Source organism: Eptatretus burgeri, chromosome 13 (assembly GCF_056783735.1).
Source record: "Eptatretus burgeri isolate ZD-2024b chromosome 13, Ebu_testis_v1, whole genome shotgun sequence".
Classification (NCBI taxonomy): Eukaryota; Metazoa; Chordata; class Myxini; order Myxiniformes; family Myxinidae; genus Eptatretus; species Eptatretus burgeri.
Genome location: NC_140973.1, coordinates 52,900,584 through 52,925,365, shown reverse-complemented (window position 1 = coordinate 52,925,365; position 24,782 = coordinate 52,900,584). Strand labels below are relative to the sequence as shown.

Below are 24,782 nucleotides of genomic sequence, written 5' to 3'. Positions count from 1 at the left end.
TTTTTTCTCTTTTAGCATCTCATGTTCATTGATTGAACTTGCACTGCTATCCATTGTATTATTATGCAAATTAACAAAGATATTAGGAGATGATGCGCAAAGCACTGAATATGGATTTTTGCCTGGAATCCCACCAGTAGGTGAGTGCTCAGGTGAGAACACCAAATATAACATAATCACAATACAGTTCATATCACAGAGGAACTAAAATCTCTATACTCATATCAGGTACAGTTGTTTTCCCAAGATTTCCCTTTCGAATGATTCAGAAAATTTGTGAGACCTGAGAAGCACAATGAAACACGTAAGCCTAAAAGTGCCATTTCAAAGCCTCGGACAAGACCTTGTATTGTGCGTTTTAAACTCTCTCGCATGACCTTCTACCCCTGCACCCTTTTTACAGCCTTGTGTCACCACGTACACACTAATAAACCACATCATGCTTTGGAGATACAGTAATCTCACTGGTGCTGTAGACACTTGCTCATTACAATGCCATGTTTGAGGATATATATATATATATATATATATATATATATATATATATATATATATATATATATATATATATATATATATATATATACAGGGGGCTGCAAAAGTAGGTATACAGTAAGGATTATACCAAGGATTATATAAGGATGAATGCCAGGGGGAAACAGTTTAAACATTTGAGGGATTGATATGTTTATTATTGATATGCTTGTTTTTCGTTTTGTATAATAATCATACTTCAGCATATCCATACTTCAGCATAATCAATAAAATACGTTTTGTGTGCACGTTTTGTTTTTCATTACTGTATACCTACTTTAGCAGCCCCCTGTATATGTATATATGTATGTATATGTATATGTATATATATATATATATATATATATATATATATATATATATATATATATATATATATATATATATATATATATATATATATTAGCTGGGGTACCTGGCTACTTTAAATTATTTATATGAAGGCAAGTTTCAGGACATGTTTAACATTGAAAAGCTATGGAGTTATTGGCCTCATGGTTGTTACCTTTTGCCTGCTGGCTGGCTGCAGCACTGCCTGAACCGACATCCCAATATACACTTTATAGTGGTCTATATTGGCCTCAAAAATGCCTTCAAGACCAATGTGCATTAGCTTAAAACCTTGCCCAGATTCTGATGCATCCACACCCAAACTTTTGGGCCTTCAGGTGCTATGCTTCAGCCGTGAAAGAATAACGCACAAACACTTGAAATTATTTATAAGATTTGAACGTTTTTCAATGCGCAATATGTGCTGGAACCCCTACATAGTTACACCCCCCCTCCCCCATGCAGTGCTGAGTCACCTGATCAAGATCGGCTTATTTAGACTTTAGTAAACCATCAAAAAGATTGTTGTTTGAAGCTGAAGCAAACATTAACCCAAGAGTACACCGCAGCAATGATGGGCCAAATGGCCTCATTTCCTTGTTTGAGATCATTTTCTTGATTTTCAGTCGTACAAATGCACATACATACAGATAATTGCCTTGCAGGTGAAAAGGGGGGTTGTGCCCATGACCTGAGTCTGGGTACCCCCAGCACATTGCAAGATATGGTGGGGATTGACTCAGCCATACAGGTGGTAATCAAAAGTGGGCTTCTCACCCTCGTGGGGGTGGAGGAGGATTTTTTGTGATGCCTGTGACCACACTTTGGGTATCCCCAGCATGTTTGCAAAATTTGGTAGCTGGCGATTGGCCAAGCCATTGTTTTTTAATTTTTTTTTAATATGCTCTTCAGACGTACCCAAACATACATGCAGAGAATTGCCTTGCATGGAGTGTGGAGGGGTTTTTTGTGGCCATATCCTGAACCTGGGTACCCTCAGCACGTATGCAAAATCTGGTGGAGATTGGCCGAGCCATTTTTTTTTCCATGATTTTTCAGACATACACAAGCAGAGACTTTTCTTGTGGGGGTTGGGAAGCATAAAACCTTGCCGAGATTCTGAAGTAACTACACCCAAAATTTGGGGACTCGAAGTACTATGATTCGACCAAGAAAAAGTAACACATAAACACACACACAAACCCTTGAAGATATTTATAAAACTAGCAGAGCCAACTCCATGTAATGTGAAATGTGCCTTCAAACCCACAGCTCCCCCTTTATTTTTCAAGACCTCAAACCCCCTCTCCTCCCCCCTCCCATCCCCAAATTTTCAAGCCCCCACCCCCAAGCCTCAACCCCCCTTTCCCAACTCTGTCCATTCTCTGCCCCCCTCGACACCCCAGGTCCTCAGCTCCCCCTTTTTTCTTCAAGTCCTCAACAAGTCCACATAACAGTTAGGATTGCTCAGGTTTCTAATCGCTGAAAAGGAAAAGGAATCGCCTAACTAAGGTCTATTAACCGCATCAAAATCTGCGCTCATGAACGAGTTGAAATCGAGCCTAAAATGCTGATTGGCTGTGTGAGGCTCGGTGCAATTTGATTGGCTTCTTGCAAGATTGAATAATACATCATAAAGGCTTATAAAAAGCTGATATTTGAAATTTGATTTCATATTTGACGATCGGAACTAATCACTTAAATAATTGTCGATCTCGAATGGAATCAGAAAAAAATTAGGAAATATTGATTTGAAAATTTGTATTATTTTAATATTTTTTCATAACCTGATGTAATTAACTATTAGCCTCTTATATTGGCATGGGAGGGGTAGCGAGGAGGGGTGGGAGAAGGAAAGGCAGCATGAGGTGAGGAGAAGGGAAGGCATACGGGTGGTGGAGCATTACTTGCGATTCATACCGTCTCATCAAAATGATTCTGCATAGAACAGCAGTAAAGATGGAAACAAAATGATGGATACAATCCATTTTATACTGGTCATACTATAAATACCACCCGAACACCTCCAGAGCCAAACACTGCCTGGACACGTCGGGAGATAACCACCATCCATACACGTCCGGACACAAAAACCACCCGGACAGGTCTGGAGATTGACACGTCCAGAGACAAACACTATCCAGAGATAACCACCATCTAGACACGTCCGGACACAAAAACCACCTGGACAGGTCCGGAGACAAACGCTGCACGGAGATAAACACTCTCTGGACAAGTCTGGAGACAACCCCATCCGGACGCAACACCGCCCAGACACGTCTGGAGGCAAATGCGGTCCAGGGGTAAATACTGCCCGGTCATGTCTGGGAACAAACACTGCCCAGACACGCATACACTGGCCGGAGTATCAAATAATGTGTGGCTACAACTCTAGTCATTTACAAGCATTCCAACTGAAATGCGATGACCTCTAAAATCTATTCACGTGGGCTGAATTTCTAAATTTTAAATGCGAGGTTGACCTTGGCAGCAGTTTAGATTGCTAAAACGTGTTCATTTGTCTAAATCGGACATTGTTTTATAGTCTGGACACTGTGGACAAAATGGGAAATTAATGCTTTGTCACTCCATAGCAGGCTGACCAAGGTGTCTTGTATGTTACAGGATTGTCCCATTTAATACTTTGCCCAGACACCATTTGTGTCTGTGTCCATGTCGTGTCCCACCGTCTTGTCTCTGAGGTGTGTCTATAAATAGACAGTGGTTTATTTGTGTTGATAATACAAAATTATTTCAGGTGCTCTTGTAGTAACTGCTGGGCAATTGCAGTAGGTGTTTCATTCACCACTCAAATTGTCCGTGTTCTTGTGCTGGTAGCTGGGTAGAGATGGTGTTAATTTCGAGCGATAGCTGTTTTGTCCACTTGATCATGGGGATGGTATTCTCTCAATTGTTGCAGATAACCACAAGATTGAGCCATCTCTGTTGTTTCATGACAGTACTCTGTAAAATGTTCCGAGCACAAAAGTGAGCATTTTGTGGGTATTTCGGACAAGCCTTGTCCAATATCTGGCAAAACTTAGGGTCTTTTGGCCATTGGTGGAACATTGAAACCATCTTGTTTTGGTTTTTTTTACTATACAAGAACCAAGGCCGCATTGACTCGGCATATTTGTGGAAAATCTGGAATTATTCGCCGTTTTAAATTGTACCACAATGTAACCCGTAGACAGTACGGATGTGCGTGCCGATCGGCTTCTGAGCGCGACGTCATAGCTCATCTGAAGAAGAAGATTTTGACTTTTAATCGCAAATTTACCAACTTTATTATTCGGAAATTGGAAAAAGACATATGTATTTTGTGGGGTATCAAGGGATAGATTAGCTTCAATACGGTTCACCTTTATGGATCTTGAGGGAGGAGGGGGGGTCTTAAAGGTCTTGTGTATTGTCGGGGTGTGCGTCAAGGGTCTAATATTGTCTCAAGGGGATCTAGAGGGTCTTAAAAGGTCTCGACTCAGGGGTCAAAAGGTTTAAAAAATGTGTTCATCGATGTACTTGTCAGTGTGCAACTGATGTTCAAACGGTTCATAATTAAGGCTTGCTTTCTGGAAGGTGTGCGTGCGTGCGTGCGTGCGTGCCCACGCACACACACAGATAGAATAGAATCTGGAGAAATAGATATTTATATATTCATGCAGTATCGATATTCTCTTCCCTCTAATTTACTTCACGTATTTCTTTTTCCTTACTCCTCCCCTATGTGTCCCTAATATGTAGAAACTCCCAGAGCATGTGAAGTTGTGATTTAAACTTGTATCTGTTCCAGAAGTGTTGATAAACAGGAAAAGGAGTAACTGATTTTGTGTGAATATGTGTAGTGAGCTGCTGAGGTCATGTGACTCGGTGAAGTCACAAAGCCAATGATCTCTGCCTTAACTGCCCTTTTTATGCCTCCGCCGACGAAGTCGCCGGAGGCATTACGTTTTCGTGTTTGTCCTGTCCGTCCGTACATCCGTTTATGCTTATGTTCTCTGTTTTCTCTACAACCGCTTAGCCGATTGACACAAAATTTTCACCATCAGTGTGACTACTCATGTGGAATGTTGTTATGATAATTATGACATCATAGGTCAGGTAGTGTGGCAGCCATATTGGGGAGGGGGTGGGGGGGGAGGGAAAAACTTTGGACCTTTCTCTCTCGGAAACCGCTCCATGTTGGCATATGTGAAGTACTCCCCATGGAAAACAAGTGTGGTTTTATTTATTTTTATGATGTCATAGGTGCCTTCATGATGACATGATTGCATACGTCAAATGCTTTATCCGATCAGTATGAAATTTTTTTTGAGTGTCATCTCGGGCTAAATTTTATAAGAGAAAATGATTGATGGCGTCATCGGTCACATGATTCGGCAGCCATATTTCTTTTAACATAAAAAAAAACCTTCAAAAATCTTCTTCTCCTCTGAAATGGCTGAACAGATTGAGGTGAAACTTCAATCGCCAAACCAGGTATGATCATAGGTATGATCGCCAAACCATGTGGAACAAAACTTCTCCACCAATGATGTCATAGGTCACTTGGTTTGGCTGCTATGTTTTATTTTTTTTTTTTTTTTTTTTTTTGAAGAATAAGCATTTAAAAAAATCTTCTTCTCCAGAATGGCTTGACAGATCAAGGGGAAGCTTCACCCACATGTTCGCCAAGCCTTGGGGATACCAGGGTGTTCACGAATAATTTGTCACATGGTCTGGCAGCCATATTGGATTGACCGAATTTTTTTTTTAAATAATTATTTCTCTTGAACCGCTTCATCAATCGACATGAAACGTCACAATTGTGATCTAGTTGTCATGGTGAATATATGTTTTACATTTCAACCTGATCAGACGCATGGTTTGGCAACCATAATTATTTAATATTTTGAATTTTGGTTCAGGGATTAAAGTCGAACTTGGTACAAGTATATGTAAGATGTAATAATGTGGGCAGAGGCATATCTGGCAAAGTCACGATGTTAGAGTGCCCTTCTAGTTTCTTATTCATTTTTGTTTCCTCATTTGACAACTAAGGCCTTATTTCAGCTTTCCTCCACATGTACTCCCCCCTCCCCAGTGATACTAAGTTAATAAATTGATTGGAATTTTTTGTGTTGTTTTGTATACACTGTCAAAGCTCGTATGAGGGCTAACACACAACGTACAAGAGGGGCGGGAGAGGGAAGGACAAAACCGTGTGGAACAGATACAAGAGGAGATATGGGGCGGGGTACACAGGGTAAACAAAATGGACACTACAGGGACTTTCAGGGACTTTCAGGAAGGAAAGTAGGGAATCTGAAGGAGGTGGGTTTGGGATGGATTAACGGGGGAAGAAAATATTGTGGTTTTGGATGGGGGAAGATAAGAGATGGTGGTGAACAGCTGTTTTGAAGACCTGGAGAGAAGAGTGGGATTGAAGAGAGTGTGGGAGTTTGTTCCAAAGGTGAGAAAAAGAGGAACGAAAGAGTGAAGTTAAGCAATGATTCTTGATTAAGGTAGTTTTACCAGAAGTGGGTTGCTGGTGGACCTTGGGTGCCCTGCAGAAATATGATGGGGGAGGGGGGACATATCTCAGACAAAGCAGGGGGGGTGAGGCAGGAAAGGAGACTGTGGAAGACAAAGACCACCGACCTGCCTGTGGTGAGAGAGTGAGAGGCCCAAAGACAGCCTCATCGCAGGAGATACCAATGATCCTAAATGCCTTGGTTTCCACAGCGTGAAGCCGAGAATGCTGGTGTTGGCTTAATGGTTAGGGTGGTGTGCTTGGGATCATAGGGTCCTGAGTTAAAATCCCGCTCAGCTGTTGAATTAATAACAGGTGGGGTTAACTCGACCTGTCTTCCTTCCGATGTCGGCAAAATGAGTGCCAGCTTCCTTGGTATACTGTGTCAGAGTGGTGACGTGTCCAGAATTGTATCCAATAGCCAAGGAGACTGCTTAGGCAGCACCAACGCTCTGCACAGAGTACGGTCCCGATGGATGGATGGATGGATGGAATCCGAGAAAGGTGAGAGGTGGGAGCACCAGCCCAGAGGGGAGAGCAGTACTCCAGTAGGCTCCAGACGAAAGCTTTGTATGTGGTCAGAAGCTCAGGTGTGCCAAGAAAAGACTGCACGATGGAGGATGCCCAGTTGGCAACTGGCTTTGGAGGCCAGCTTGGAAATGTGGCTTTCCCAGGAAAGGTCATGGCAGATAATGAGATCCAGAAGCTTGACTGAAAGGACTTCTTCAGGAGGATTGTTGAGAAAGTAGATTTGGGGGGTCCAGATGGTCATCGTGAGAGACATTGTGAGAATTAATTAAATTAATTAATTGCAATGATCAATTCATTGTAAAGGTCATGCCAATCACAGTGACCAGTTGGATAATGATTACTGCACAGGTTCTTCAACATTTCGTATTTCCAGGGCACGCTCGGTCTTCAAAGAAGAATGTTTATCAAACAGGGAAAATGAACAACATTTTTAGACAGTTGTGAAACCGAGAAACCACCATTTCACCAAATACTTTCGGAGGTTTAATAAATGGTGAATATTTATCTGTAGTTAACAGGATTTTGTCGAACCCACTCACCTTTCCCTCATCACACTTCCACCATGTTTCTCGTCTTTCTCTCTCACATTATTTATTAATCATCTTATCATTCATTATGGGTCCCAGAGAGGCATTAAGTGTGTCATCCTGGTGTCTGTGGTGTCCTGCTTTTTGGAAGAAAAAACGACACACAAACCAAAAACATACGTTTGTTTTCATGATGAGGCAGAATTCCAAGTGCTTACCAATTAGCTGATATTACGAGTGGGTTATACCGGGAACCATCAGCAATCTCCGATCGCAGCCCTCGTTTATGAGTTATTTTCACTGATGAATTGGTGCCTGGTTATGAATTAGTTGCCAACTTTGTGCTTTCCATTCAGTCGTACTTCTCTTGAACTAACCATTCTACTCCTGGTGCTCATCCGCTGAGCATTTGGCTGGGTAGTTGGACTGGTGTCCATGTTGAGTGGAAATATTTTTTTCTATTTTCTTTGGTGATATAACATATCAAGTGTTCAAAGGATTTACCACAACATTTACACTGTATGGTACATCTCCCTGTTTGCCTTGTTCTGTTTCACTACCCCAATATTCCATCACCTGTCAACTTGGCCAACCGTACACCAGCTTTTTGAACTTTCTTTTAGAAAACTTTCTGATATGCATACTGGTGCTGATAAATAAGCTTGAATGATACCACAGTTAAAGTTAACGGAATGCTATCCATTCGCTGTTTGTTTAAAACACAAAATGATAGAATGCACAGCTTTTGCCTCGAGCATCATCGGCCTGATGTACAAAGCAAAGACCAGAGCCTTGCTTGTGTTTTAACATATCGGAACCTCTCCACCCCCATTTGTTGTTTGTAACTGTGCAGGTGGAGGAAATAATGCAAACTATGAAGCAAGCGTTCAATACGGCAGCCACGTTGACAACTCCTCGCGCACACGCCCAACATTGTGAGACGTGTCCTCTGCATGCACTGCAGCAGCTCTGTGAGCGCGTGGACGGTATGCAAACTAAACTCTAATAAACACTGTAATTCCTCCTCGAGACGAAACAAATGATTCTGAAACTCTGGAACAGTTCTGGTTAATATGATGCAAAGTCATTTGAAAAGGGTGTGTTGTGTGTTTTATGTTTTGTGTGTGTTTAAAAATTAAAAAAAAAAAAAATTCACAAAGCTCGTGGAAGAGCTAGAACCCAGAATGGATTAGGACACAGCGAAGTACAAAAGGAACAGTAGAAAGAAGGGGAAATACGAACAGCAGGACCGAGGAGCAAATTGATGGAGACTGACAAACAAGGGATGCGGGTAAGAATGAGGGGTGGGGATGGACAAGATGGATGCAGAAACAAACTCTCAGGAAGAAAAAACTGGAAATTTTGAAGGAGATGGGCTTGGGGTGAACTAATGGGGATAGAAAAGATTAGGATTTGGGTGGGGGGGGGAGGGGGTGATCTTAGATGGTGGTGAACAGCAGTCTTGAAGATCTGGAGGGAAGGATAAGATTGAAGAGAATTTGGAAGTTCATTGGAAGAAGTTCAGGTGGGGAGAAAAGAGGAAAGAATGGCTGGAAGTGAAGAGTGATTCTAGATTTTGTGAATTCCACCAAAGGGGGTTACTGAAGACAGAACACTGACCTGTCTGTGATGAAAACGTGAACGACCCATAGACTCAGCTTCATTATTGGAGATTCCAATGATCTCGAAGGCCTTAGTTTCTCCAACATCAAGCTGAGCAAGGTACGAGGCGGGGCACCAGCCCGGAGGGGGGAGCAGTACCCATCAAGCTACGGATGAAGGCCTTGTGGGTGGATAAATTCATTAATTCAGGGGTGGATAAGAGTTCATGTGTGCCAAGGAAGGACTTTTCATGCTGGAGGATGCTCAGTTGGAAATAGGCTGGCTTTGGAGACCAACTTTGAAATGTGGTTTACCTTGGAAAGGTCATGGCTGACAGTGGGACCTTCAAAAGGAATTTTAAGTGGATGGGAGGGTTTCCAGATCGTCCTTTGAGCGAGGTAGTGAGAGTGATATTTATCTTGATTAAAAGATGTATTCCAAGTATTTCACCAGGTTATGGTTTATCAAGGTCTGAAAAGAGAAGGCAGAGGCTGCTGCCTGTCCATCTGAAGGAAGAGGTTTGTCTTGACAGAGTGGAGTCGTCGGCAAATAAATAAATTTGGAAGCAAGATTTTCCAGCAACTCTGAGGTCGTTGATGAAGATTTGGAATAGGATGGGGCCTGGAACACTGCCTTGGGGCACTCAAGCCTCGACAGGAGAGAAGATGAAAAGATTCCATTGAGAGCCACTTGTTGGCTCAGTCTAGAAGAAGTCAGTAACCCTTGGATACCATAGGCAGAGAGTTTGGAGAGCACGGCAGGATGCCAGACTGTATCGAAAGCTCTGGATATGTCTAGAGAGATGGCCCTGATCTCATATCTGACATCCATTGTTAGGAGAGTAAAAGCAGCATGTCCAAAGTAGAGTGACAAGGTCTGAATCTGAAGTGATCAGAGATGAGGTCGTTTGAGAAGAGGAAGGATTTTATGTCAACAGCGATGATGGATTCCGTGACATTACTGATTCTTGGAAGCAATCTAATTAGTCTGTAGTTAAGAGTATCGGTTTTTGTACATTTTTTATGTAATGCAGTGATGTTGGATGATTTCCAAGCTGATGGAATATGAACTCGAGCAAATGACAAGGTGAGAAGAGCAGAAAGAGGATGTGTAAGGCAGAGCAGGTTTTTAGGACAAGTGAGCTGATGCCGTCTGGTGCAGTTGCTGAATCAGAGTTGAGGGTTGCCAGAAATTTCTCCACCTTTTCAGGTGCAGAAGACAGTTCAGGAGCAAATGGGTGTGACTGGGTAGAGTGGCTACAGAGAGCAAGCAGTTGGGGACACAAGATTTGGAAGCAAACACAGAATTGAGGCATTTGGCTTTCTCACATGTGGAATCAGCTGGAGAGAGAGAGAGAGAGAGAGAGCGCGCGAGAGAGAGAGAGAGAGAGAGAGAGAGAGAGAGAGAGAGAGAGAGAGAGAGAGAGAGAGAGAGAGAGAGAGAGAGAGAGAACGAGAGAGAGAGAACGAGAGAGAGAGAACGAGAGAGAGAGAACGAGAGAGAGAGAACGAGAGAGAGAGAACGAGAGAGAGAGAACGAGAGAGAGAGAACGAGAGAGAGAGAACGAGAGAACGAGAACTCCAGAGATGGACTCAACAAGGTGCCACCAAATTTTAGAGGAGGGAGACTGGTTTGAAAATTATATGTTGATGTTGGACAGATGTTTTCTGACCTGATGGCAGACACCCACTTGTTGCAGGCTTTTTGGAATGCATTGTGATTGCCTTTGGTCGGATTTGCATTCCAGGAAGAGAAGGCAAGTTGTTTCAAAGCAACTACCTCACCACAGGTTCAGGTTTACCATGGGTGGGAAGAAGGGTAAGATAACTGAAGATGAGATGAGATGAATCTGTCCATGAGAGAGCAGGTTTCTCTGGAACATTTTCCAGGCTTTGTTAATATCAGGGGCATTAGATATAGGAGACCAGTCCAGAAGAGCGATGGCTGCTTGCAGTCCCTGCCAATCTGCCTGAGTGAACTGCCAGACTCGTCGAATGTTTGAGATGTCTCAGATGTTTGAGGTCCAGACAGTTAGGGACAGTGCAGGATGCATTGGGAGGGTAGTGGACTGGGGCAAAGCTTTTTGGCAGTGGGGTGAGGGAACATGAAGTGGGGGGGGGGATGCTGCAGCGGGGGACACGTAGAAAGGGTGGGGTTGGAAGGACGCAAGCTTGTAGAAGATGTGTGGGAGGGTACTGACACTGTTACAGAATGTGATAGGGAATTGATTGTCATGAGCAGACAACCTCTGCAAACAGGACATGGAGACAAAGATCATGGGATGAGTGGAAATCGCTATTGTTGAAGACACAGAGGAAGTTGGTCCTGTAGGTATGGGAGAAGCGTTGATTGGTCAAGTGTTTTGGTGAGACAGGTTTGGAAAATAATCCTTGTGAAGATGTAGGAGATGGAATGCATCTTTGTGAAGAAGAGGAACATGTTCTTGATGAAGAAATAAGGAAGGTGAGAACCATTTTAAAAATGCATTTAAACGCTTTTAAAGGAAGAATCATTTCATTCAGGGAAGATCCAGTTTGGAGATGGAGAAAAGGAAGCGATAAAGAATGAAGTGCAGGAAATTCAGAGAGAAGGAATTACAAACAGATTGAAATTCATGTTTTGGAGTGAAAAATTGTATTTTAAAAAATTATATTTATATTTATTTTATTTTAAGCCTGGTGTTGGCATAGTGGTTAGGGTAGCGGCTTGGGATCCAAAAGGTCCTGAGTTCAAGCCCCGTTGGCCGCTTGAATTAATACACCAGGGGGTTGACTCAGCCTGTCATTCTTCCAAGGTTGGCGAAGTGAGTACCAGTGTACTGGCCCGGTGTATGCCCTGGTTAAAATAGGAGTACCATATCCCTGTGTCGCAACAGGCGACCAGGGTTGCGTCAGGAAGGGCATCCGGCGTAAAACATGTGCCAAATCGTTATGCGGATCATAAACGGATGATCCGCTGTGGCGACCCCTAACGGGAGCAGCCGAAAGAAGAAGAGAAGATATTTATTTTATTTTAAATGGTTTTTTTTCTTTTTTTTCTTTTTTTCTTTTTAAAGTTTGAAGCGGGGAGAGGGAATAGGGAAAATTTGAGGAAGCCGAAAGGACCCCACTTGGGAGAAAAGAACATGACTTCAAAAGAGATAGAATTTGCATGCAGGGTATCCCAGTAGTGAGTGGGCCTGAGCAATACGGAGACTGATTCTACAGTGTTTGTGTGTGTGTGTGCATGCATGTTTGCATGTGTGTGCACATGTAACACTGAGAAATGGACTCGCAGACCTACACATATAGTTTATGGTATTCAAACCGGTTTCCTGCATCATGAGCCAGGGGTTCAGATGAGAACACGAAAAGGCCAACCATTAAATGTTTTTGGTGTGGTGGTTTATTTTGAGGTGCTAAACAATGGTTATTGGTAACCTTCGATCGTCATGGTCCTGTCCCCCTTTACAATTGAACGCAGTGTACGGTGTAACGTGTTGCTGTAATCTTATTAGCCAAAAGTAACTGTAACCCCTTTTAATACTCGTGAATCTGTTAGGATTCACGCGATTCATCCTAATTGTTAAACATATGACTCCTTTTTAATAGGAAATTAAAATCAATCGGGTAGATTTTTGTTTTACATTATTTTAGCTGAGCACAATTCGAATTGTATTCATATAGGGTGTGTCAATAAATGGTTAACCACTTCAAAACTTTCATAACCAAAACATTGAGTAATAAAACAAAAAAATTAACTCGGAAAATGAAAACCAAACCATGGAGAAATGAAACTCATGACATGCGTCAATGCGCTTTTTGTTGAGGTGTTCGATGTGAGCTCCCCCACACACCCAACACGCATTCATATGAATTGTGAATTTTTCAATGACCTTTCTGTAAGTTTTAATGGGTACTGTCCACACATAAGCCTCAACTGCTGCCTTCAGATCTGCGGTGTTCCTTTTTTTCCTTACAAACTCCACAAAGGAAAAAAATCCAGCCGTTTGAGGTCGGGGCTGTGTGGAGACTATTCATTTTCCAGACGCAAACTGAGAACTCGTCTGAATTTTTGACTCAGAAAGGCAATTGTTTCATTGGCTGGATGCGGGGTAGCACCCACTTGCATGAACCACTGTCGCCGGTGGGTTGCAGTGCTCATCGATCGCTTTAAAACTTCGTAAAATGCGACAATCAACCGGTATCGTTCTTGATTGATGGTAACCGTTCTTCCATTTTTGTCTTCAAACCAATATGGCCCAAACACACCTCTGAAGCTGACAGCCACAAAAGCAGTGACTTTCCAACCCTTAAACGACTTCTTTTCAACCTCATCTGGGCATTGACTTCTCCAGAAAATGTTGTGTGAATTGACAGCACCATTGATGTGAAAGTGCCTCGTCATTAAACCACACATCGCGAACCCAGTTTGGGTTTTCCTCCATCTTTTGCTGCAGCATCTCATGCATAGCGACTTGTGCTGCTTTATCCCCAACGGTCAATGTATGGGCTGTTGTGATGTGGTAAGGAAAGAGGTTTGAACCTCGTTTCATCATTCTTCTGATACTGCTGGGAGTGAGACCCAGTTCAGCTGATCTCTGTCGATGTGATTTCTTTGGACTTTGCATGACTGACACTCATGAACTCATTCCATGTTTCCTTCACACAGTACACTTCTTGGGCGACCGGACCTTCCCTTGTTAATGTTGAGAATCTTCACTTTCGAACTTTTTCACAAGTTTCCAAATGGCTGGCTTGCTTGGCTTGTTTCTGGGATGCACTGCATGTTCAGTACAGAACCTCGTCTGGACAGAAGCAATTGATTTGGTCTCAAAATACCACTCGATAATGTTTACTCTTTGATCCGTAGAAAACGTCTTTTTTCCATGGAACACTTTGGTTATGGTTGAATGACTTCTCCAAAAATCATTGATCACTCCTGCAAAACAAAATTACAGAAATGACTAAAAGTACAAAGGTCATCTGAAGCGGTTAACCTTTCATTGACACACCCTGTATTTATTATAACCTGCTGATTAGTTTTATCATTTTGAAGCTTGGTATTCACTCTGTTGGGTGGTCGAGTAGTAAGGGGTAATGTATATATGACAATTTTTGACCCTGTCACCTTCTTCCCCGTACATGCCTGCATCTCTTCCCCCTCCCAATTTCTATCCCCCGTCTATCGTTTGTTTCCCCCACACTGAAGCTTGCATTTTTCTGGTTCTATATAAGTGTCGTATCTGCAGGAGTTCCCTCATCAGAGGCAAAGCAGTTGATACACGATCACATGAAAGACAACGTTGAAGATCTGGTAACATTAGTGGAGCAGACAAAGGTACAGGAATTGTATGATGATGGATAAAACATCTCCGCTCTAAATTATTTTTTTTAAGTATGGCTGTCCCCACTAAAGTGGAATTTCAGGGCCACAGGCCTTATCATGTGAAAAATGGAAATCTTTCCATGCATATCCACAAGGAAAGTGTTTTTTTTTTATTTGTTTGTTTGTTTGTTTTTTGTGCATTTCTTGATAAATGTAAGCATTCTCTGGAAACCACCTTTTAAACCGCAATTTCTCATCACTCAGCGGAAGAAGCCTTGCAGTGACTTCGATGAAGTGGAGTTGCTCATTGGCCAACTTTGGCGCTCTTATGAAGCACAGCAGGCGAACCACGTGCACCAGGTACAGACCATTTTTGTAAGATCTTTTACAATGTGTTTGATGAACTGAACACCGGGAGTTGTGGGAGAACCATTTCCATGAGGCTTCTGCATGTATTTGATATTTGAGGAAAGAATTACTTCACATACAAACTTGTGAAAATCTATGTCTCTTGCACCTTGCCTCCTTTTGCTTTACATGTTGGGGTGTCATGTCAAAGGATTGTGGGGAGGGGTGGTATTGGGGCCTTCTACAGCCTTGGACTATTACAAAGGTCTAAGGCTATGATGAAGGAATAAGTGGGGGTGGGTTGCTTTTCAGGTCTTGCGGGTGATTGTGGAATGGGACGTGGGGTATTGTTAGGGCCTTGTGGATGATGGAGGATTTATTTATTTATTTTTGTATACCTTGTCGAGCTAACACACAATGCACAGCAAGGGGGGCATGAGACAAAGAGGGGTGGTAGTGGGAAGGACAAAACAGTGGGGAATATACATTAGGAGATCTGTGGAAGGGAGAGGGATGGGGTGGGGAACACGGGGAAAACAAGATGGACATTGCAGGGACTTTCAGGAAGGAAAGCAGCGAATTCGAAGGAGGTGGGTTTGGGGTGGATTAATGGGGGTAGAAAAGATCGAGGATTTGGATGAGCGACGATAAGAGATTGTGGTGAACAGCTGTTTTGAAGACCTGGAGGGAAGAATGGGATTGAATAGAGTGAGGAAGTTTATTCCAAAGGTGGGAAAAAATAGGAATGAAAGAGTGAAGGTGAGCAGTGATTCGTGATTTTGGTAGTTTTACCAGAAGGGCGTTGTTGGCAGACCTTGAGCGCCCTGCGGAAATATGGTGGGGACAAATCGCACACAGAGCTTGAGGGGGGGTGGGGGGGCGAGACCGGAGAGTCGACAGTAGAAGACAAAGACCACCGACCTGCCTGCAGTGAGAGAGTGAGAGGCCCAAAGACTCTGCCTCATCGCGGGAGATACCAATGATCTGAAATGCCTTAGTTGGAAGCCGAGAAAGGTGAGAAGCGGGAGCACCAGTCCAGAGGGGAGAGCAGTACTCCATCAGGCTGCAGACAAAAGCTTTGTATGTGGTCAGGAGCTCAGGTGGGCTGAGGAAGGACTTTCCACGACGGAGGATTCCCAGTCTGCGACTGGCTTTGGAGGCGACGTTGGAAATGTGGCTTTCCCAGGAAAGACCATGGCAGATAGTGAGACCCAGAAGCTTGAATGAAAGGACTTCTTCCAGAGGATTGTTGAGAAAGTAGATAGGGGTGGGGGGGATTCAAAACGGTCCTTTCGGAGAGACATCGTGAGATTGTGAGATTTGGCAGGAAAAGGGGTTGTTTGGGCCTTGTGAGTGATTGGGGATAGGGGGTTGTTCGGGCCTTCGAGATGATGGTGCTATGGGTGAAATTTTATTATTATTATTATCATTATTATTACTAGTACGTGCCCGTAAAAAATAAATAGATAAATAAAATAATAATAATAATAAATAAATAAACCACACAGGCCGTTTCTTCGCTCTCACATGCCCGTACGTGCGTGACCCGGAAGTTCGATATTATTCGCAATTTATTTTTAATACCCAATTATTCAATTGCGCCAACATATTTTACCTTTTCGCAATGTCGTGGCAAGGAAAAACAAAAAGAGAAGAGAAGAGAGAGAAAAAATTTACTTCCTGGTTCGGAGCATACCAGCACTCTGATGTTCCCGAAATTTATACACCGTCTAATGTGAAAACGATCATAACTTGGGCCATTCTGTTTATCTATAAATGCGCATAAGAAATCGAGAAATTTTTCGAATACACGAAGTCATCACTCTCCGGAAGCCCGACGTTGTAACCGTAATGGGGAATGCGGCTGAGGTTCCCTTCCCCATCGGCCACGCCCATGCAACAACGTGTCTTCCCATTGGTTTGGTAAATAAATGGCCATAACTTGGGAAGCACTTGTCCGATTAATATCAAACCTTGGAAAGGCACATGCTCAGGTCCCCAGCAATATATCTGGCAAGTTTCAATTAGATCGGACTAGAGGTTGTCGAGAAACAGCGGTCACACACACACACACACACACACACACACACACACACACACACACACACACACACACACACACACACACACACACACACACACACACACACAGACATTGCTGGAATTATAGATAGATTAATATTGTGTTTTTGGGGCTTTAGTAATGGAATGAATAGGAGCGATGGGGTGGGGATTGGACATCGCAGTGATTCCCATGAACAGAAATCTGTGGTGAAAATGTGGATTATCTTTCATGTAACTAATGGTCTGTCGAGATAATTGGAATGATACATTGATGGTTTAATATAATCGAATTATTTAATTTCCATCTTCACTTTTCCTTGGAAGTCCTTTCCTTTCCTATTTACACATTCATTTGATTAATGGAATCTGTAAGAACTGTGTAAGGTCCAGGGGATGATTTTGAAAACGAGGGTGGGTGGAGTGTGGTTTGGGGTCATGTAATGTGGTGAGGTGATTGAAATGATGAAAAACATATTTGTGTTTTCGTTGTAAATTCGATCCGATTTTACAACAAAGAAAACACAAATGTGTGTTACAGAGCGTTGGTTCCACAGAAGCGGTTTCTTGGCCTGGGGTCATGCAGTTTGCCATCCAGTCAGCCCCTGTTATACATCGTATTACTTTAAACATAGTATTTACCATTTTGGTCTTTGATATTCTAATAATATTATGTTCTCTTCTTAGTCCTCGACGTCGCTCGCATCACAAAAGCTAAGCCCAAGCAGCAACCTGAGAAGCTCCCTTTCACAAATGGCTAAGAACATCTTCTCGGTAAGAAATACAACTTCCCTGCCCCCCATCCCATTGCACTTTGTCCTGATTTTAAAAAAAATTAATTTATCTCTTTGCTTATACAATCAATCATCACAGTGTATATTTGATAATTGTTTTACTTTTTGCAGACGGAACGACCAACATCGACAAATGGCTGGCGTAGTTTGTCCGTTGATGATCAAAACAGCATCAATACCACGAGCCGCCCCCGGACATATTCATTGTCGAATCCAGACAAATCACTTAGATTTGTTGATAAACGGTAATATTAGTCTGGTAATTCATCACACTATTATTGAGCTCGCTCTGTTCTGTGCTCTGATCAAAAGCTAATGTAATATCATAACTGCTATGTCCATGTTTATTAGTCAAGTATGTAGTGCAACCACGCCCCTTGCGGATCCACAACCGTCTTCCATTCGAAAACGTATATTCCTACAAGTGGTGGCGCCTGGCAGTGCCTGCTCAGATTGTGTACCCACTGCGCTGAAACTCCCAGGTACCAGGCCTCAAAGACAGAATCTGCGAGTGTTCACATGTGCAGACCCTTTCAGTACATAATATATTGATTTATTTGTTTTGCTCTCTTTCTTCGGAGTCTCTAACCTGCATTCTGTCTGTCGGTGTCTCTCTGTGGCAATACTTCTGTTCTCAAACCCTTTCAGACACGAAAGAGACAGAAGAAGCTATCGGGGAGAAAAGCCACGGAAGTGCAAACGATGGACTGTCTGCAAAGCCGGCAGGTGCAATTTCTCAGCGGGACACCTATTGGGTGGTTTCTTTGTTTTAAACTGTCTAAGGCTCATAGAGAGGCTTGTACGTGTGGCAGCGAGGCTTTGCATAAATGAACAGTGCTGATCCAAAAGTTGAGGTGAAATGCTCACATGGCAGCACCAACCAGGTAAATGCAAATGGGATGACAAGTTTTCGCTTTATCGGAAGCCTTGACGTGTCGAGTGAAAGTGATGAGCAAGTTCAACGGAATTGTAAAGATGTCAATTCACAACGAAATATCTGTGATCTCCAAGGGTAAGCCTCCCCCGGCTTGCACTTGGAGATTTTCCGTGACTTAGCCACATTTTCAATGTTGGCCTTTTACTTTTTAAAATTTTTTGATGGGACCACCATATGAATTTGACCTTCAACATTTATGAATAGAGTGTAAATGAAGAATATAATCTATGTCCCCATCTACAATATATCCATAAAACTGAACATCATGAAAAATCAGAAGAAAGTTATTCAAGTTGTGATCAAAAACGTTTTTTGGTTAATTAGGGCACAACTTCATTGCAGGAACACTATTATGATGCAAGAACATCTTGGAAGGCCAAGCGGTCTTTGAGATTCTGCATTGGCAAAATTGAGAGATGACAAAAAAAAAACGTGCTTTTTTTTTAACTGCCATTTGACCTTGACCTATAACTGAGGGGCATGATGTGAAATAAGCATAAATGCATGTTGATCTCGGCTATCTAGAGAGGGCAATTTTGTTCTAATCGAATAAACCTTAGTCAACTTATGGTGAATAATGAGAAAATGTCAATAATTAGGTCATGACCTTAACTTGGGTCAAGGACAAAACATTATGTCAAAACCCCACATACTTTGTATTACCATTATTGATGCAAAATCCCATTTCAAAAGTCGCAGCCGGATCTGATATGCAGCTCGGACATTAGAAGAAAAACCTAAATGGTGCATGGTTTTGTACTCCCGAGAGGTATAAAACCTTGACCTTTAACCCGGAGGCATGTGATGTAAGTTAAGTGTAAATCTGCCTTGCTCAAGGCCATCTAGAGGGGGAACTTTCGTTCTGATCGGACAAGCCTTCGTCAGGTTTTGGGGGAAAATGTTAAAATGTATATAATTCGGTCATGACCTCAAAAATTGGGTCATGGTCAAAAAAATTCAACTCTGCATACTTTATCTTCACATTATAAAATCAAAATTTCCTTCTAAAAGTCCCATCCAGCTCTGAGATATGGGATGTAATTGATAGAGATCAGAATTGAGAGTGTTGGGAGTTCAGGAAGAAAAAAAAAAAATTCTAAATGGTGGTTTCGTACTCCTTGGGGTCGAAGAAGCTCTGTAGTACCATTAAAATTGGGGGCACTAATTGCAGAAATGAACCCTAACACAGCCATAAGCCTCCCCTGATCATATAATCGGGAGATTTAATGACAAATTGTCACATTAGCATGGCACTGCCTACAATATTGCCTTAAATGGCGTTTAGTTTGATGACATTCACGCAACGTTACAAATTTAGTTTCTTTCTATCAACTTGCACTGATAACAATAAAATTTATTTCCATGAGTTCCCTTGCAAGGAACTTCAACAGAGTTGGCCATTGGGTCCATCCAAGCCTGTGCAGCAGATGCCAACCTATCGTTATTTATCTGTGCTTTCTCCTTCAATGCTGAGTCAAGAAAGGAAGCAGCATGTTAAGGTCATATGGTGGTTAAAAAATAAATAAAAATGTTTGGTACGATTTGACCGTGGTTCGAACCTCCTTGACAGAGTGGATGCTCAAACCATTACGCCACCGAGTCTGGTGTAAAAGGTATAAAAAGTATACTCCACTGGAAGTCTCATTTATAAACCTCATCCCTCCTTTAGGTTGGCAGGATAGCCTAGATGTACGCACACTCGCCTCTTAGCTGTCTCGGATGGGTTTTAATCCCGGCCTAGCTATGTACTGTCATCCTGGTGTTTCTCAAGCAGAGCATGACATCATTGTGTGCCATCCATTGGATGGATGTTAAACTAGTTTCTCCACCCACTAATATTAGGTGGTGGATGTTAAAGATCGTATGGGTTTTCAGAAATAGTCGGTGAGCTATCGCCAACACCCTGATCAAATTACAAATTCCTGCACCCCTTCGTCGAGTATCCTTTGTTGGAATGGTGGCCCATACAGGGTTGTAAACCCTGGACAACGAGCCTCGGCAGTCTTGTGGACTTACCGGCATGAGAAGGATAAACGTGAACAACCCTTTCCCTTTTCCCCCTCTTTTCTCAGTGTTTTTGGACTCTATGACACCCGGTGACCGTTTGCTGCCATATCAAGAGGTGGTGCCGACTCCTCCGGAAGCAGAGGCTATGTGGAACAAACTGCTTTCCCCAGAAGGAAGGGACACCAGACCCATAAGTTCCAATATCTTACACGCAGCTCTCAGCCAGGGTAAGCGGTTGAACTGTGTGTGTTTGTTGAGGATATTCAAATGTTCTCACCTGGCCCCTGCACTTTGCATAATGCTGTGTGGCTCACAATTTGAAAGCTTATTTCTGTCCAAACCCCAATATTCCAGCAGTGGTTCTTGTACTAATCAGGATTAATTGATCCTCTGAATAACTCTAATAATTTGAAGTCAAAGTCTCGGAGGTTATGATTATGATTCAAACATGTTTGTAAAAATGCCAAACGTACATACATCAAACAAGGAATTTAATGTATTTTTAAAATAGATATATGTATATTGATATATATTTTGCAGGAGTTTCAGTCCTGCGGCGTGGGGAGGTGTGGAAACTGCTTTGTGAACAATGGCGGTTGTGCCACACGTTACCAGTAGAGTTGCAGGCACCGAGCATACCATATGAGGAACTGCTCTCTCAGCTCGTACAACAGTCACAGCAACATGCCATCCTCGTTGACATCGGTAATTTGCCTTCCAAAGCCACGTGTGTGTCGGTGAGGCCATTCTCACACGCGCAGAGCTTTCCAGCTTACCCAAGTCTAGAATGCACAAACAGATCCTCAGTGGCAAAACAACCCGATCGCATTGAATCCTTTATGTCGTTTCTTTTTTGTTTTCCCGCAGGGCGAGCATTCCCCACACACCCATTCTTCTCCACACAGATGGGAACAGGACAGCTATCCCTCTTCAACTTACTTAAGGCGTACAGCTTACTTGACCAAGAAGTGGGATACTGCCAAGGCCTCAGCTTCATTGCTGGTATTCTACTTCTACATCTGTCAGAGGAGGAGGCCTTCGAGTTGCTCAAGTTCATCATGTATGACCTTGGTTTTCGCAGGCAGTACCTCCCTAACATGGTGACGCTCCAAGTGCGTTGCTCATCCACTCATTTTCCAGTTTATTAACCATTGTTCACCTTGTTGTTATCATCTCGAACTCTTTCTAACATGAAAATCTGCTGCCTTGTTGGGTAACTCCTGCACGAGCTGAGATTTCGGTATTAAAATTGCTCATCGGTTGCTTCATGTCGTAAAAGTTGGCATTTTCCATAACGACCATATTTTTAGGACTAGCTTTCACTGCCACCGCTTCAAAACCTTTTGCAAACCCACGGGAACCCTTCCATAAGCCTTGATATCTCTATTTTTTTTTACCTCCGCCACCGTAGGTAAAGGAAGTTGTTTTCACCCTTTTCTCTCTGTCTGTGTGCAGGATATCTCAAAAAGTTGTGGACAGGTTGCGTGTGTGACGAGGACGAACCGATTAGATTTTGGTGAAGATCCGGATCTGGATCCGACAACTAGAATTTTTCTCAGTGATTCTTCACTATTGAGATATAGGGCCAAAAACGATAGATAGTACAATATCTCAAAAAGCTGTGGACGGATTTGGATTAAACTTGGTGGACATGTTGGGTGTGTGACGAGGAAGAACTGCTTTGATTTTGATGAAGATCCAAATCTGGATCGGGATACGTGAATTATTTAATTTTAAAAGTGATTCCACACCATTGAGAGATCGGGCCAAAAACAATATATAGCATGATATTTCAAAAAAATATTGGGCCCGATATGTTCTCATGGATCAGGCATTGCGTGGCGGAGGTATGCGCTCTACTGAGTGCCCTTCCAGCTGAAGTGATCATGAAAGTTTCCCTCGAGCAGCAATTTGTGAATTTATTCTGAACTCACCTTTGTTTTTTAACATTTAAGAATCTTATTTCTTTATTTCAAATTGTTCCATTTCACCTTCCATTGACCTCAGACCCAGATGTATCAGCTACTGCGGTTGCTTCACAGCAAGAACTGCAAACTTTACAAGCACCTCGAGGATAACAACATCGGACCTCTGCTCTACGCTGCGCCCTGGTTCCTTACACTCTTTGCTTCACAGTTCCCTCTTGGATTTGTGTATCGTATTTTGGGTAAGAGAAAGACACATGATGGCCTTGATTCTTTTCATGCAAAGATCATGGCAGTGTTTAAGTAAGAGTTCCCGTAAAAGGAACTTCAACACAGGAGGAGGTCGTTAGGCCCATTAATGCCTGTCATATGGTTGCCTATCCGTTTTATATGCTGAATGCCAAGCAAAGAAAGCAGCACATACCATTTTTAAAGTCTTTGCTATGACTGATGGGGTTCGAACTGCCGACCTCCCAAACTAAGAGCGAACGATCTAACCATTACACCGCAGAATCTGGTTGAAAGAACAGTAATTACCATTATTAATAGAGTCCACAATGGTTCCTGCTATGGTTTCCCTTCATTCTAACCTCGCCCCAAATTCCCTCTTCCTGTAGACACATTGCTCCTGCAAGGCTCGGATGCTGTGTTCAAGGTGGCTTTGGCATTACTGAAGAGCCACGAGGTTCTCCTACTTCAGAACCATAGTTTTGAAGACCTTATGAATCTGTTGCAGATCTCTATTCCCAATCTCTCGCAATCACAGATCACCAATATCATCCAGAAGGCAAGAAGCTTTCCTGACATACTGTACATGTCTTAAGACCTGCTTTGTTAAACTTGAATGTTTTTTTATGATTTATATATATATATATATATATATTTTTAATGTGTTCTTTGAATATCTGACACAAAAAATTATATATATATATATATATATATATATATATATATATATATATATATATATATATATATATATATATATATATATATATATATATATATATATCTCGGCAATACTACCGAGATTCCAACACAATCCTTGGACAACACTCCGCGTACAGCTGTCGAGACCCAAAGACAGGGTGGATAGACTCAACAAGATGAACATGGTCTACGAAATCCCATCGAGACTGATGCCAACTATGAGGGTGAGACGTCCAAACAACTCGTGACGCGGTTAATGCAGCACCAGCAAGCAGTAGCATGTGGAGACAAGCTTTCACTGATAGCAGCACATTGTCAAAATCTATATCACACCTTCGCGTGGGAAAACATGGCAGTGAAAGCCTCGGCACTCGGCCGGGCCAGCCGGGAAATTCTCGAAGCATGGCTTTTGGGCACACGGTCCGTCACGTCGACCTGCATGCTGCCTATCGAAGATTACGCAATCACCCACAGCCCCCAACTGAGGGTGCGCAGACCAAACCCAATACACAAACCCGGATCACACATGGAGCACGTGACACCGAACGTGTGACCCAAACATCCAATCCAGAAACAAATCCACCCTCCAATCCCACTCTCTTTATTAAATCCATCCCAAACCTCGTGCTGATTGGTCCCCCTCGCAGCCCAATTGTGACACACAGCTGTTTCCATTGTACATGAGTACAGCTAACGTCTCTGCAGCTGCCTATGCTGTGTTTTGCATTTTTTTTCCTCTGAGGACGGAAGATAGTGGTTTTTTGAAACCTCAGGGTTTTAATGAAGAATTTTATTCATCTTTAAGGCTCAGTGTGCTTTTATTCTTCCCTCTCCCTCTCCCTCTCCCTCTCCCTCTCCCTCTCCCTCTCCCTCTCCCTCTCCCTCTCCCTCTCCCTCTCCCTCTCCCTCTCCCTCTCTCTCTCTCTATCTCTCTCTCTCATATATATATATATATATATATATATATATATATATATATATATGCATATATATATGTATATATGTGAGCCTGGTGTTGGCGCAGTGGTTAAGGGCAGCGGCTTGGGATCCAAGAGGTCCTGAGTTCAAGCCCCGTTGGGCCACTGAATTAATACACCAGGGGGTTGACTCAGCCTGTCATCCTTCCGAGGTCGGCGAAATGAGTACCAGTGTACTGGGCCGGTGTATACCCCGGTTAAAATAGGTGTACCTTATCCCTGTGTCGTAATAGGCGACCAGGGTTGCGTCAGGAAGGGCATCCGGCGTAAAACATGTGCCAAATCACGATGCGGATCATACGGATGATCCGCTGTGGCGACCCCTAACGGGAGCAGCCGAAAGAAGAAGAAGAAGATATATATATATATATATATATATATATATATATATATATATATATATATATATATATATATATACACACAGAGACACGACAGAAGCAAGTACACACCTTTAAATTTA

General features: G+C 42.6%; 1 protein-coding gene across 6 annotated transcripts in view; it reads left to right on the top strand.

The window, feature by feature from the left end:
• LOC147014491 (TBC1 domain family member 4-like) overlaps positions 1-24,782 on the top strand; it is a 79,136-nt gene that overhangs the window by 37,568 nt on the left and 16,786 nt on the right. For 3 of the 6 annotated variants that reach the window (XM_085852479.1, XM_085852481.1, XM_085852480.1), the window contains exons 5-16: positions 8,285-8,417; positions 14,264-14,352; positions 14,605-14,700; positions 17,437-17,523; positions 17,655-17,788; positions 17,895-18,025; positions 18,192-18,269; positions 20,553-20,714; positions 21,028-21,192; positions 21,355-21,599; positions 22,495-22,654; positions 23,030-23,199. In XM_085852479.1, coding sequence (XP_085708605.1) covers positions 8,285-8,417; positions 14,264-14,352; positions 14,605-14,700; positions 17,437-17,523; positions 17,655-17,788; positions 17,895-18,025; positions 18,192-18,269; positions 20,553-20,714; positions 21,028-21,192; positions 21,355-21,599; positions 22,495-22,654; positions 23,030-23,199 — 1,650 coding nt within the window. Of the gene's footprint in view, positions 1-8,284; positions 8,418-14,263; positions 14,353-14,604; positions 14,701-17,436; positions 17,524-17,654; positions 17,789-17,894; positions 18,026-18,191; positions 18,270-20,552; positions 20,715-21,027; positions 21,225-21,354; positions 21,600-22,494; positions 22,655-23,029; positions 23,200-24,782 lie in introns of those variants that run through there. The other 3 variants (XR_015050776.1, XR_015050777.1, XM_085852482.1) reach the window with 3 other exon arrangements.